The 14,802-nt window shown below is 40.8% G+C and overlaps 1 protein-coding gene across 1 annotated transcript in view; it reads right to left on the reverse strand.

The window, feature by feature from the left end:
* esamb (endothelial cell adhesion molecule b) overlaps window positions 1-14,802 on the reverse strand; it is a gene marked incomplete at both ends in the record, with an annotated part of 57,099 nt that overhangs the window by 13,149 nt on the left and 29,148 nt on the right. Inside the window, one exon of the mRNA XM_080053595.1 lies at window positions 5,059-5,204. Coding sequence (XP_079909721.1) covers window positions 5,059-5,204 — 146 coding nt within the window. The remainder of the gene's footprint in view (window positions 1-5,058; window positions 5,205-14,802) is intronic.

Here is a 14,802-nt window from a genome sequence, read left to right on the forward strand (position 1 = left end):
ATAATGTTATTGCAGTTTAAAGGTCAACATACACAAATTTCCACTAACATACTCAGTGTAACTTTTTCAAATCATCTAATCAACTAAATTACATTACCGTGCAAAAGGCTGCAATTTTCGGAAAATAAATGCGCACGTGTTTCCAAGCGTTTCTCTCCTCAGCCTATCAACTGCTGTGTGTGTGTGTGTGTGTGTGTGTGTGTGTGTGTGTGTGTGTGTGTGTGTGTGTGTGTGTGTGTGTGTGTGTGTGTGTGTGATAAAAGTCTGATGATGGCCCATGCAAGTTTAATTAAGTTGACGTAAGTGCCACACTGCTACTGTCTTTGCAGAAATGCATTTATTCCTTTTAAAAAGGGAAAAAAACATTTTATCTATCATTCAAACTTTTAAGTTACTTTGAAAACAGCAGGCTAGTGTAGGCCTACAAGCTTTATTTTTTGTATTTTCTATGCTGCTTCATTTGTTATATTTTAAATTGAGAAATACATATTCCAAAACTATCAATAACCTCTGTATTAAAAAAAACAAGCAAGAAGACCATTTATTTATTATATCACATTGCTATATTGTTCCACTATAATCACAATCGCACAATTTGCCCCCACTTTTTTCTATGCTCATTTGAGCGAAAAAATGTCGTGTTTTATTTTCGGCAACTCCAGAAAGATGTACAGATTAATCATATCATTAAACAGAAATCACCGTCCTCCATAAAGATAATCCCGACATGTACAGATGGTGGATGTAGAATTGTAGGCCTATTTTCCGTTTGAGATAAGCTAGCAGGAAATGACACTATTTAGATTATATTAATCATGAACGCACACACACAAATTGTATGCGGTGAAGCTTCACCAGCAGTTCGTGCTACATTAAGAACATGTCATTAATGGCATCCTTTCGTATGTCCATCTTCCCCTTTTTTGCTATGAATTAGACATGGTGTTAAAAAATAATCCATCTCTCGGCACATCATCTTTTTCACTTGATTTGCCACTAGATCGGTTGCTCAGAATGCAGCAATGTGGCCCATTTAAAACTAACAGGTTTCCATGTTTAATAGCGATGAACAAAACTATCATTTTCATTATTGATTTATATGTCTCTCAATTTATCCATTTATAAAATTGGAGAAATGTGCATAAAGCCATGGTTTACCTCATCAAATGCATTGGTTTGTCTGAACGACAGTTTACATTAGAAGCTATTCATTTTAAAATAAAATAAATCAGAGAAAAGCAACAAGTCCTCACTGGAAAAGCTGGAACTTAGGGGAATTGCTTAAAAAATTATTTCAACTATTACAACAATTGTCAAATAAGCCCAGTTTGGTGTAGTTAGGGGGCCAAGCCCGAGTAGGGCTGGGACCGCGTTTTGCAGAGCAACGCGGTTCCCAAGCCCTGCGGGGCAGGGAACCCTATTGTTCTTGTAGGGATTATTAGGGGGCCAAGCCCGAGTAGGGCTGGGACCGCGTTTTGCAGAGCAACGCGGTTCCCAAGCCCTGCGGGGCAGGGAACCCTATTGATCTTGTTGGGCCTTTTATTCTTCCTATTCCTTACGTAAAAGTGGTGCTGCAGCCCAAACCGTAAAGGGTTGGGACATGCCACTTGCAGGGCTTATCCAGGTCCGTGCCTGGTACGCAGACAAAAAAATTCAGACATGCCGACCACTAGGTGGCGCTACAAAAAGAGAAAAATTTATATAACTCCCACACCGAACCTCCAACAGTCAAAAACTTTATACCCACAGATTCACACAAACCAGACGCATCTTTTGAGATAGGCCACGCCCATTTGCGTATATATAGATTTTTTGCTACGTTGCAAAAACTGAGTCAGTCACCAAAACATACTCCTCCTACAGTTTTCGCCCGAATTGGACGAAACCAAAAGCATTATGCTCTACTGACTCCCACGAGCAAAAGTTGGTCAAATAATTTTTCTACGACCATCGGAAGAACAAATGGTAGCGTTTTAAAGATTACATTTTTCGATTTGGAACATTTCTTCTTCTTTCTATTCTTCTACGCGTAAAACTGGTGCTGCAGCCCAAACCGTAAAGGTTTGGGACATGCCACTTGCATAACTAGATCCAGGTCTGTGCCTGGTACACAGACAAACTAATTCAGACATGCCGGCCACTAGGTGGCGCTACAACAAAAGAAAACGCGTTTGGGACTATAACTTCCACACCGAAAATCCCACAGTCAAAAACTTTATATCCACAGATGCCCACAGGTCAGCTGCATCTTTTGAGATAGGCCACGCCCATTTGCGTATATATAAATTTTCGCTACATCGCAAAAACTGTGTCAGTCACCAAAACATACTCCTCCTACAGTTTTCGCCCGATTTGGACGAAACCAAAAGCATTATGCTCTACCGACTCCCACGAGCAAAAGTTGGTCAAATAATTTTTCTACGACCATCGGAAGACCAAACGGTAGCGCTTTAAAAATTTGCCGATTAGCTTCCTTGTAATACCTTGTACGTAAGTGATCATAAATCCAAAACTATACATCGTATCAAGACAATATTTTAGAAATATGGTTGTACAGTTCTAATGAACATCCTCAAAAAAAATTGGAAAATTTCGCCAAAAGGGGGCGCCAAAAACACAAAAAGTATACATCTCCTTATCCACTTGAGCATCTTTCTCTGCAATTTGTTTGCCTTTTGGTCAATAACTCCCAAACCGAACATCCCACATTCAAAAACTTGACAACCACTTGTTTGGTACGTTGAGCTGCATCTTTCCATCTAACATAGTTTTGCAAATGTCATCCATAGGGGGCTCCAAAACCACAAACAGCAAAGAAAACGCGTGTGGGGCTATAACTTCCACACCGAACATCCCACATTCAAAAACTTGACATCCACTTGTTCGGTACATTGAGCTGCATCTTTCTATATAACACAGTTTTGCGAATGTCATCCATAGGGGGCACCAAAACCACAAAAAGCAAAGAAAACGCGTTTGGGGCTATAACTTCCACACCGAACATCCCACAGTCAAACACTTTATATCCTCAGATGCCCACAAGTCAGCTGCATCTTTTGAGATAGGCCACGCCCATTTGCGTATGGGATTTTTTTTCGCTACATCGATTTGCACATTGGCTACCTTGTACCAAACTGCTCCTAAATCCAAAACGATTCATCCTATTAACACCAAACTTCACACGTGTTTGTCCTATGTTTCTCAGGTTGGTTCTACTTTTTCCTTAAATTGCTCCAAAAGGGGGCGCCAAAAACACACTTGAGCATCTTTCTCTGCAATCTTTTTGCCTTTTGGTCTATAACTCCCAAACCAAACATCCCACATTCAAAAACTTTACATCCCCGGAATCCGTGAAGCGAGTGGCCGGCGCCGCGGACGACGACGCCCGATCCCGAGTCGCGTGGGAGGCTTGGCCCCCGTTCACAACTGCTTGCAGTTCTAGTTATTATTCCTATTCTCCGCGAGAAAGTGGTGCTGCAGCCCAAACCGTAAAGGGTTGGGACATGCCACTTGCATGGCTTATCCAGGTCCATCCAAGGAACGCAGACAAAAAAATTCAGACATGCTGGCCAGTAGGTGGCGCTACAACAAAAAAAACGCGTTTTGGCCTATAACTTCCGCACCGAAAGTCCGACAGTCAAAAACTTTATAACCACAGATGCCCACAAGTCAGCTGCATCTTTTGAGATAGGCCACGCCCATTTGCGTATATATACATTTTTCGCTACATCGCAAAAACTGTGTCAGTCACCAAAACATAGTCCTCCTACAGTTTTCGCCCGATTTGGACGAAACCAAAAGCATTATGCTCTACCGACTCCCACGAGCCAAAGTTGGTCAAATAATTTTTCTACGACCATCGGAAGACCAAACGGTAGCGCTTTAAAGATTTGCGAAAATTCCTTAAAAAAAAAAAAAAAGGGGATTTTCTTGAAACTGAAGGGAGACTATCATGGGGCATACCTGAGCCTATGGCGAAAATATGGGCAAGAAATTCCTATGTGGGCCGGACCTATTAAAAAAAAGAGTTTTTCAATTTTATTGCCTGTTTTCGCCATTTTCTAAGTCTTTAGGCGGGAAAATTCAAAAAAGTCTCTTTACAATGGAGAGGTTGACAATTTGATTTTGCTATAACTCCCCAACCGAACATCGCACATTCAAAAACTTGACATCCACTTCTTTGGTACATTGAGCTGCATCTTTCTATCTCATGTAGTTTGGCGAATGTCATCCATAGGGGGCGCCAAAACCACAAAAAGCAAAGAAAACGCGTTTGGGGCTATAACTTCCACACCGAACATCCCACAGTCAAACACTTTATATCCACAGATGCCCACAAGTCAGCTGCATCTTTTGGGATAGGCCACGCCCATTTGTGTATGGGAAATGTTTTCGCTACGTCGCAAAAACTGTGTCAGTCACCAAAACATACTCCTCCTACAGTTTTTGCCCGATTTGGACGAAACCAAAAGCATTATGCTCTACCGACTCCCACGAGCAAAAGTTGGTCAAATAATTTTTCTACGACCATCGGAAGACCAAGCGGTAGCGCTTTAAAGATTTGCACATTAGCTACCTTGTACCAAATTGCTCCTAAATCCATAACGATTCATCCTATTAACACCAAACTTCACACATGTGTTTGTCCTATGGTTCTCAGGTTGGTTCTACTTTTTCCTTAAATTGCTCCAAAAGGGGGCGCCAAAAACACACCTGAGCATCTTTCTCTGCAATTTTTTTGCCTTTTGGTCTATAACTTCCACACCGAACATCCCACATTCAAAAACTTTACATTCCCGGATTCCGTGAAGCGAGGGGCCGGCGCCGCTGACGACGACGCCCGATCCCGAGTCGCGTGGGAGGCTTGGCCCCCGTTCACAACTGCTTGCAGTTCTAGTTTGGTTTTGTAACTTAAAGTAGTCAAGAGGATCAACCAAAACATTGTACTTCATCTAAAACCCCTACAAAGAGGCTCTCCTTTCTCTGCGCCACTAGAGGATAGAGCAGAGATAATTAACAGCAGGTTATTAGCCAGTTTTATGCATTGAACCTTCTCACCTGTTTGGATTCATTTCCTATGAAGTGCCAGACGACAGAGTTCCTGGAAATGTCTTTGTTGGGGCTGTACCAGGCTCGCAACACCACCATCTGGCCCTTCACCACCTCCATCTCTTTCCTGGGGATCTCCACCTTCTGGGTGTCACCTGGAACAGCAAAACAGACCAATACTGAAACAGTTAATAACAGCTATCATGTAGCGGCGGCTCAGCAGTTTTTGATGTAAGCCTGATTTGGTTAAGGCCAGAAATGAATAAAACCTTTAGGTAAGTTTAACCTGAGTCATGCTTAAAAAGGTATACATACTGTAAAAACGTATGTTTGTGTTAAGCATTTTGCATGCCCAGCTTTGTGTATGATGTTTTTTTTTATGTGAGTATTTTAACAATTAATCGCTGATTTTCTGGATTAATGATTCGTTATAAAACATTTAGAAAATGGTGAATGATGTCAGCCAAATTTGATAACTTCAAACATGTTGTTTTGCCCAACCATCAGACCAAAACACAAAGATATTGAGTTTACAGTTTCAGGTTTTAAAACATAGAGAGAATAAGCAAATGGGATGAGGAGATAAAGTCTCATATTAGCATGACAAATAACTTAAAAAAGAGGATTTAATCATCAAAACATTTGGGTATTCATTAACTAATTGACTTGTGTTTTGATTTTCAACAAAAACACGGAAAACACCTGTGATCAAGTTGAATTTCATAAGTGACATATCAGCTGAACTGTTATGCTGCTCATAATCACCATCAACATCAGGACCAGGTCATCCAAAACAAGCATTTTGACAGTGTTTTTGGCTTCTGTACGTTCAGCTGTCCTGAACTGAGGTCAGACAAGCAAACAGATCAGATCATAGACTCGAGAGAAGTGCTTGAGTGACTGCCCGTTTGAATAATATTTCTAAAAATATCTGCATTTGAATTTGCCGATTGCCGAAGAAGGAAATGAGAGATTACAAACAGCTGTTTTTAGCTCTGTGTCCATGCCCTTTACAGATTATCTAGTGTGGTTTTTAGAGACTATTTATTATTTAAATCAACAAGCTGGGAAATACATGGTTTTCAATATTAAGAAGTTATGTGCAGGTTGCAAGAGATTCCACATGTAGTGTAAGTGTACCAGATCAAGTTCTACAGCAAAACTTTGCCTTCTTTACTGTATACTTGTCTGTACGCAACATTTATTATGACTTACATTCAGCTCATTTTACAAACACATGTAATGCAAGCAATATCACGTTTAAAAAAATCTTAATCATGTGGCGTTTATAGGACTTTGTTCCTCTTGAAGATATCCATGCTCACAAAAGCTTACAATTATTTTCACGTAGGAAAGATAAGCAAAAAAAGTAAAGAAGAAAATATAATCAAGAAAACAAATGTCCAACTCACAGGGTTCCCAATCCCCTGAACCTGTCAGCGGAAGCTGGATCAACTGATCCCAGCACTCGGTGTCCACTTGTGTCTCCAGCTTGAAGATTGGTTTAACAAAACTCAAGCAAAAAGGAAAAAAAACTCTTCTTGCCGCTAAACCCTTCGACTCCAGAAAACACAGAAACTGTATCCCTCATGTGCGTAGATGCATGGCCGGATGAAAAAGATATAGAGCGGGAGTGATATGATCCATAGACAGGCAGATAAAATCTCCACATCTGTTCGACCAGGCACGCCTTCCCTACTTCCCGCGCTTAGAGGCTGGAGAATTAGGTGATTGGTGGTGGTAGGGTTTGGGAGGGAGGGAGTGAGTGAGTGTGTGTATACAGACTGACAGAAGTAACGTGTGTATGTTAGTGGAATTGCGACGTTCAAAGTGTTCATGAAAAAGCATAAAGGAGGAAGAGAAGATTTTTTTTTTTGTCATATACTTTTGCGGCAGTGACTCAGTGGTTTCCTCTTGGGACAGTGTGATGCCGCCGCTGTGGCTCTCAGTCCAGTCCCTTCATTTTCAGAATCTCTGGATTTGGTCCTGCTGACTAATCCCCAAACAATCCCAGGCTCAATCCTCTCACCTCACGTGAGCATTAGAGCTCAGATGGACATGGATATGACATAACACATGGTCACTTCACAAACCAACAGTCAATGCTATCATCACCGAAACAGCATTTCCATTCCCTAATTTACAATTAGCAGATCGTTTTGCCTTTGCGTTTAATCCTTTGTGTCAGGTGATTTCTGCCTAGGTCTGTTCGTGGATTAGCATGAGGCATCCAGAATGTAAACGATCCACTCTAAGCCTGACCCAGAATGTCCGCTAAAGAGAACACAAAATGTAAAAAAGAATATGAGTAATGCTACTTTGACTTTGCTGTCTAGTTGTGTTATAAAGTACAGAACAAGGTAGGAGGAGATATAAGAGGGAACAAGAAACTAAGGGTACTATTGTGACTGTACCTTAATCACGTAATCATATTCAACAAAAAAGAAAACATCGAAGATAGGACTAGTTAAAAATCAGATGTTTTGTATTCTCAAATCAGCTGTTACTTTACAGAAATCATAAAATATGTGTTTACATCCAGGTAACTAAACTATCTATACACTATCTTAATTGAGCATGTTAGATTGCAAACGTTGCACTCAACACAAATGAGGGCAGCTGCCAATGGGAATCTCTTTAGTCATGCCGGTGTTTGTTCACAAAGCAAAGCAACGGAAACATTTCAAAACTGATGATGTGGCTAAAAGAAAAGTCAGAGGATCAGTAAAGTTTTTTTAATTCATCATGAGGGGACCATGAATGCTAACGTTAAATGAAATGGCAAATTCCATTCAACAGTTGTCAAGACATTTCACTATGAATCACAAATGTCCATCTATGGTGGCGCTGGAGAAAAAGTCAGAGGGATTCCCAAAGTCATAAGGCTTCATGCTCCGGGAGCGGGGACCATGACAACCTTTCTAAAATGTCATGGAAAGCAGGTTGCACATCTGCCCAAAGCAGAAACCCTGGCGGTGCTTTAACCCCCAACATGAAAAATGTGATGTGCAATATGTATGAGACATAAATTTAAAGATGTCCCCATGTTTAATCATAAAACATGTCTTCACATCTAACTTTGGCAGTAAAGCCATCTATTGAAAATGCATGCATGAGATTAATATCTTTGAGATTCTCATTATTCCTGCAGGTGTCATCAAATCGGCCCAGCCACAGCAACCCAGAAAACAGAGGAATTGCCTGTTTTTCTGATTTAGAAAGATAATTTTTCCCCTCACAAAATCCCATTAGTGCTCCAATTTCATCTCCACCAGCTACTGGGGCTTTGCTGTCGCGACAACCAGTGAACCGTGTTGTGCTGTAACAATTAGGGAACAATCCTAAGAAAAAAGGTCTTGGCTTGGGATGGGGTGTGTCTACATGGATGATGCCAGAAATATATTTCTTGTTGGATTAACCTATAAAGTGCTCTGCAGGCATTGCATGTTGATTAATATCAACTGTACAATACCTTGAGTACCAGAGAGACAATCAGAAAGGATCAGGTGTTCTATACATTGATGAGTTTACGCTGCAGCAGACAGTTATTCTGAATGATACACAGATATTCTATGATGTAGTAGGATAATGTCCTGTCGTCTCCTCTCTCCAGACTTCTCTTGTGCTTCTTTGAGCAGGTTTATCCTCAGAACTGTGTCATTCAATAGTTTATTAAAAGAAGGAAAATCTTCACTAATCCGGGGCCATCTCCATCTGGGATCTGTGTGTGTTCCTGTGTGTGTGTGTCTGTCTGTCTGTGTGTATCTGGGTGTGTGCGCGTGACTGCAGACACAGACCGCTCAAGACATTTGTATGCTATGAAGTCAGCCTAAATCCTTCGCAACAGGGGGGGCGGGGGGGTTGGGGTATAAAGATAATCTGCCGATAAAGGGGATGCAGATACGATTCTATGCAGCCTCAGTTTTGTCCCAATTACATTTTAGGAAAGGCTGCCGTTTAGCCTAGCCTAGTTTTAGGTTTTCTTGCAGGGCATGAGATACCGGCTGAGTCCCAGCTGGAACAGAAATGAAGAGGGCAGGGAATGTCGGACAGAAAAATCAACCAAAAGTCAACCCTTTCATGCGTGTCTGAACTTGGGTACAATGCAGAGATCAAATATGAGGTTGTTGTAGTACTGCTCGCCATTCACAGGGGGCAGTAGATTCCTTGGATAAAACAGATCATCTGCTCTTCCAAAGATCCATAGTGGAAATCAACATATCTTCAAAATAGTAACATCTTTGAATATTAGACTCAATGACAGAATACATTGAATGTAAACTGAAGCAACAAATGCAAACTGTAGTGTAAAACCAGGTGCATACAAAAGAAAATTAACAATCAGTTGTCTAGTTTATCACTGAGATAGGCTACATGTAATTTGCATTTCTAAGAAGGCGTTCCAACCTAATTTTGCTGTGCATTGTGATCAAATGCAGGATAAAAAAAAGTCTGTCCTCTCTCACGGCCCTCAGGGAGCCACGCAGTCATGTGTGAAGATAAACTGATCCTCTTTAACCAGCCTCACTATCTCCACCAGTAATCTCTGCTTCCACCCATGTCTTTCTCTCATGAGAGTCCCACTCTGGAGCTGCAGCTTTAGCCGAGGCTCAGATTTACAACTCCTCCTCCCCTCTTTCACCATCCATACAACGGGGTTGGGGCTGCAAACTGACAACCTGAAGTAAGTGAAAGCAGCATCAACAAGGTGTAAAGGTGAAAGGTAATTAGTTTCCAGATCATGCTATCATAGCTGTGCACTTTCTGCCTATATATTTCATGTTTTGAAATGCATTGTTGTAGCTTTGAAGAATATGTTCCCTCTGGGAAGGTACAGCCGGTGGAGGCGTGCAGCAAAAAAAGTGCACAGAGCAAGGATGGCTTAATACTAGTAAAAGGCCCTGATTAAAAGGGTGCATTTCATACAGTATGTTGCAGTTTGGACTTGAGTACATTTTTACAACTGACCCAGACTGACTACTGAAGGGAAATGAAAATTGAGCAGAAGTAGGTAGGCGGGCGGCGGTGCCAGGCTATGTTATATGTGCCAACACTTCATAAAAACATGGAGCAAAACTAGGACAAAATCTCCATTCTCAGTGTATGATTCTGTAGATCTTGATGCTTCCCTCATCTTCCTTTCAATGTAGTAACTGCATGATGGTTTGAAACAATCGCTGCCCTCTTTTGAATACATACATCTCAAAGAATATATCTTATAACACTTATCATAATTATCATAATTTCTTCTGACATTCATGCGTGGTGGATCATCTCTAATAATATCAGCATGCAACTGGTCTGTGAATCCAATAAAGTGACTCTGCAAAGCTAACTCGATAAGAACAGTATGGAAAAATTATATCAATCCTGTGTGCTGCATCAATAATTGAAGAGGAGATGCTTGTCTGATCTCTGCAGCATGTTTTGTCTGTGCCAAGCTGGGATCTGTGTCAGAACAGTGATAACAAACTCTTCAAATGACCCCGTAAGCGCCAGACATGGCAAGAACATCACAATAAATTATTTAAGCATCGGATTTCTTTTCCTCATTATAACCGATCATTAGTCTAGCTGGTTAAGAAATCTGGATGACCTTGAGTTTTTTTTTTACTTTTGTTAAAGCGGATACGAGTAACATTTAAATATCTTTTAAACAACCTCATGTTTCCTCTGATAATCATAAATTACCTTTAACAGCAAACGAGACCATCAGTGCAAAGAAAGACGTTTTTATATAGTTTTTATTACTGCTTTTGGTCTGGTCGCACACCCAGTCCGATTTTCGGTTCGCTCGTGCAGGCTCTATGGTCACATATCCGTATTGGTTGCAGATTTCAGTGTGGCGCTGCAACGCGATTTGAGAAGCCTATCCCTCCAGGTGAGGGAAGGGGAGCGGGAGCCTTGTTTGAGACAGTTATTTGTCGTCATAAATGACTGATAACGGGGCTGAACCATCAAAGAAAAAAAAGAGAATGCAATGAAGAAAAGCGAAAAGGGAGAGTGAGTGATAGGCGGGCGGGAGGACGTTGCCAAGCAACGTGTATACAATTTCACGAGAGCGAAACTAGACTGCTAAATGAATGAGCGGTTGGTACTAACACAAAGTTTGCTTTGCTTCACCATCATCAGATAACCATTATCTGAAATAGTCATTATTTACATCAACAACACAAACACATTACCTCATCGTGATCCATAGTCTACTAACTGCCGTCTCTCATTCATTCGCTTTCTGTGAGGACACAGCTCCGTGAGAGAGAGAGTAGTTAGGTGACGCTGCTGAATCAACTCATTGCAAGCAGGTGTGTGTACTGACTGGCATTAGTTGATGCAGTGTCAAAACCACTCTCACGGAGCCGAAAAGAGTCCTCACACTTTCAACACACGAACATGCACTATATTGCGCCCTTCTCAGTCCACGCTCACGCGCCTGGCACGAGCATTTGCGACAGCGGGCGTCGTAAAAATACTACCGCTTTTGTCCAAAGGGGACGCCAACGTGCCATCTTACTCGTAGTGCCTTTAAGGGATTTAACAAGTGAAGAACTGATTGTGAACTGCTCCAGATTTGATGTCCAATGAGGACGAACATGAACAAACATTATGACAGAGCCAAAACTAAATGGGTTATTCCCTGATTTTTTTTTGACAGGACAGGAAGGAATGTAGGACAACAAAATTGCCTTGTTGGTGTAAAACTGCATATTGGACTGACCCCACAGGCTTCAAACAGATGGTGCTTCAATAATAAATATTTGAGGAAGGTCTATTAAATTAGATTACATTAGAGCAATCTATACAGCTATTTTAAACCATTTTGAGCATGATATCTCACCACCGTTGCTTAAATCCCTCTTAACTTTTGATTGTGAATAAATTGATTCTCCACGCCCACAACCTCCCCCCTGGTTCTCACTGCAACTCACTCTCTCTCACTTTCACATACACAAACGCGCACGAGCACACACACACACACACACACACACACACACACACGCACAAAAAATATAGGTGTTTGTTTATTTATTAATTTATTTTTTATAGTACCACCTTGAGGTCATAACAGACTTACCAGCCCACTCACGACAGGAAAGTGGCAGCTTAAATCAGAAGTGGAAATAGTTTACTGTAATACTTAGTGAGCATATTTCTGTGAATTAGGGGAGAACGGGGTAAGTAGGCACACTTTTTACTCTACTGAGAATTGCTCATCACCTAAACATCTTTCGATAGTCATTCCTACATTACATTGAAGCTTAAAGTGTTGGCTTGAAATGTATACCCCTCACTTTTTCTATCTTATTGTAATAAAGAAGAAATTAATCATCAAAGAAGACACCCTAACACATTGTGACAATCAACCCCATCAAGGGGTCGGTTGTCATACACTATGGGGTTGTTTGTCACAATGTTATCTTAATGGGAATAATCTTGAAAAGAAGGAAAGAAAGTAGAACTAAATTTGAAAATGCAATTGCATTGTCAAGTTGACAAATAGGCCTATATAACTTACTGTAGCCTAGGCAGCTTGTCTAGTTTGGGATGCACTGGGTTGTTTTGATTTTGTTGCCCTTTTTTCCTTTGCATGCTAGCTGCCTTTTCCTGCTCTATTCTTTCTTTCTCTGGGGTGTCAGTGAGGATACAGCTTGACAATTTATTTAGTTATTGGGTTCCTTTTCTGGCTGTAGCCTTTGGATAACTTGTTATTTAACCTTTATTTACCCAGGCAAGCAAATTAAGAACAAAATTCTTATTTTCAAGTGCAGCCTGAAGGGGAAGGGGGAGGGGAGTGCTAAAAGTGAAAACAAGGTTATATATATATATCACTTTATATTTGTGACAACCAACCCCCCCAAAAATGTGACGACCAACCCCAACTTGAATTTTTGAAGATGTAGGTGACCTCTTATCCCAATTCTGGATATTTACATAAAAATTTCACAGACAGCGCCTTCTGGTTCCGAGATATAACGATTGTGACAACCAACCCGTGTGACAAATTACCCCGTTCTCCCCTACTTATATACACAATTCAGTTTGAGACGAAAATATTTTGATGCAAGTAGAAATTGTAAAAAAGTAAAGTTAGAACATTAGCTAGTTGTCCATCTAGTTTGAAACATAAATGTTTATCGTCGTTATTGATGTTTACCTTACGCACATTTGTGATAGACTTGGGCATACATCAAGAGAAAACTCATTTTGAAGGTCTGATTAAAGCTCTTAAATATTTCTAAAAACAGTCTGAGTTAGACAAATCAATTAAGTATTGTCCAAGGTTACAGGGTTTTTAGTATAAACAAGATATGTTACTAGCCAGTATAAATAGGGAAAAACTTTAAGCAATTGTTTCATCGTTCAGATTTGCACCTGCTGATTGTTTTCGGCCTGACTAATTTGAACAAATCATTTAAAGTAAATTAATTAATTTATAAACACTTGGGGGCAGCACAACAAGCTGTAAACATAAAACTGATTATCACCTTATAAAGTGGTCATGACAACCTTTGTTAACATAAAAATACAGATAACATGATAACCTGGCAGTTTTTGCACTTTCCCTAAATGAGGGTTGGACTGGTGCAGACACAGAGCAAATATAAATGCTCAAATCCACCTTCCAACACAAAGCCAGGAAAAAATAAATTAAAAACCCCAGTAGCTATTAATTTCCCTTATTGCCTTGGATGCTGCAGCCACATTGTTAACCTTACCATTGTCTCTGGGATGGATAAGGTTCAGCAAAACCTTCCATGACATAAAGCTCATTCAATGTCTTAAAAAAAAAGCTTTCTAATTTTTTAATTTAAAGCTACATTATTTATAGTCTTTATTTCCTGGTAAATAAAATTATCGCGAATACAATTATTACAACCACACAACCACCCACCACACACATTCAATCAATGCATAATTAGGTAGGTATGTCTTGTGCAAGGCTGCTACAGTTCAATGGCCTTTTAAACCTTTTTATGCACCTGGCCTTACGATGTTTACTTACATGCACGATTGTGCAGCTAAAGCGACGGAGGCGCACGTGCCCGTGTTTACGCTAAATGCCTTGCATTTCTACTTACAGCTCTGACATACAACACATTAAAGCACTGCCCCTGTAGCTATACAAAACACAAGAAAGATGAACGGGAAATGGAGAAACAGGTTCCTGTAGTTGCTAGGAGGAGGGAGCCGTGGGCTGAGGCTTTGATAACATGCAAAAAAACACACCAAGGGGATATAGGTGTGTATGTGGGAAAACAAAGGCTCTTATTCTACACCAACTTTTCTAAATTAAGCAAATCCTGGGAAGGTTTAAATCTGCACATGTGTTTGGGTGATTCAACCCAACAATAGAAAATGTAAGGTTTGAAATTGAAGCAGCTGAACAAGTAGTTGATATCTTCTTGTTGTTGTGTTAGTCTGACTCAGAACTATGGAAGCCAGTGGCCCTTTTCATCTCAGCTGTCCATCACAATTCCCACAGTGTCCTTCCAGTCTACTTCTGGGTCCCAGTGGCAGGGAATGAAAAGCAAACTGAGAGCTAATATGGGTCTGCAACCCCACAACAGTGTCCATAACCGCCCTGCCAACCCTCACGCCGTCTCAGGCCTTTGAAGAAGATATTTATAAACCATTAGTGTGGCAGCAGGGCAAAGGGCTGGCTGTTTTATCTACGAGATCAGTCATGTGTTACCAGGCGCAAGCGAGCCGTACTGACAGGGTGACGGAATGAGGGCCGATAGTGCCACTGCT

This window comes from Ammodytes marinus (assembly GCF_949987685.1).
Source record: "Ammodytes marinus genome assembly, chromosome: 3".
NCBI classification, from domain to species: domain Eukaryota; kingdom Metazoa; phylum Chordata; class Actinopteri; order Uranoscopiformes; family Ammodytidae; genus Ammodytes; species Ammodytes marinus.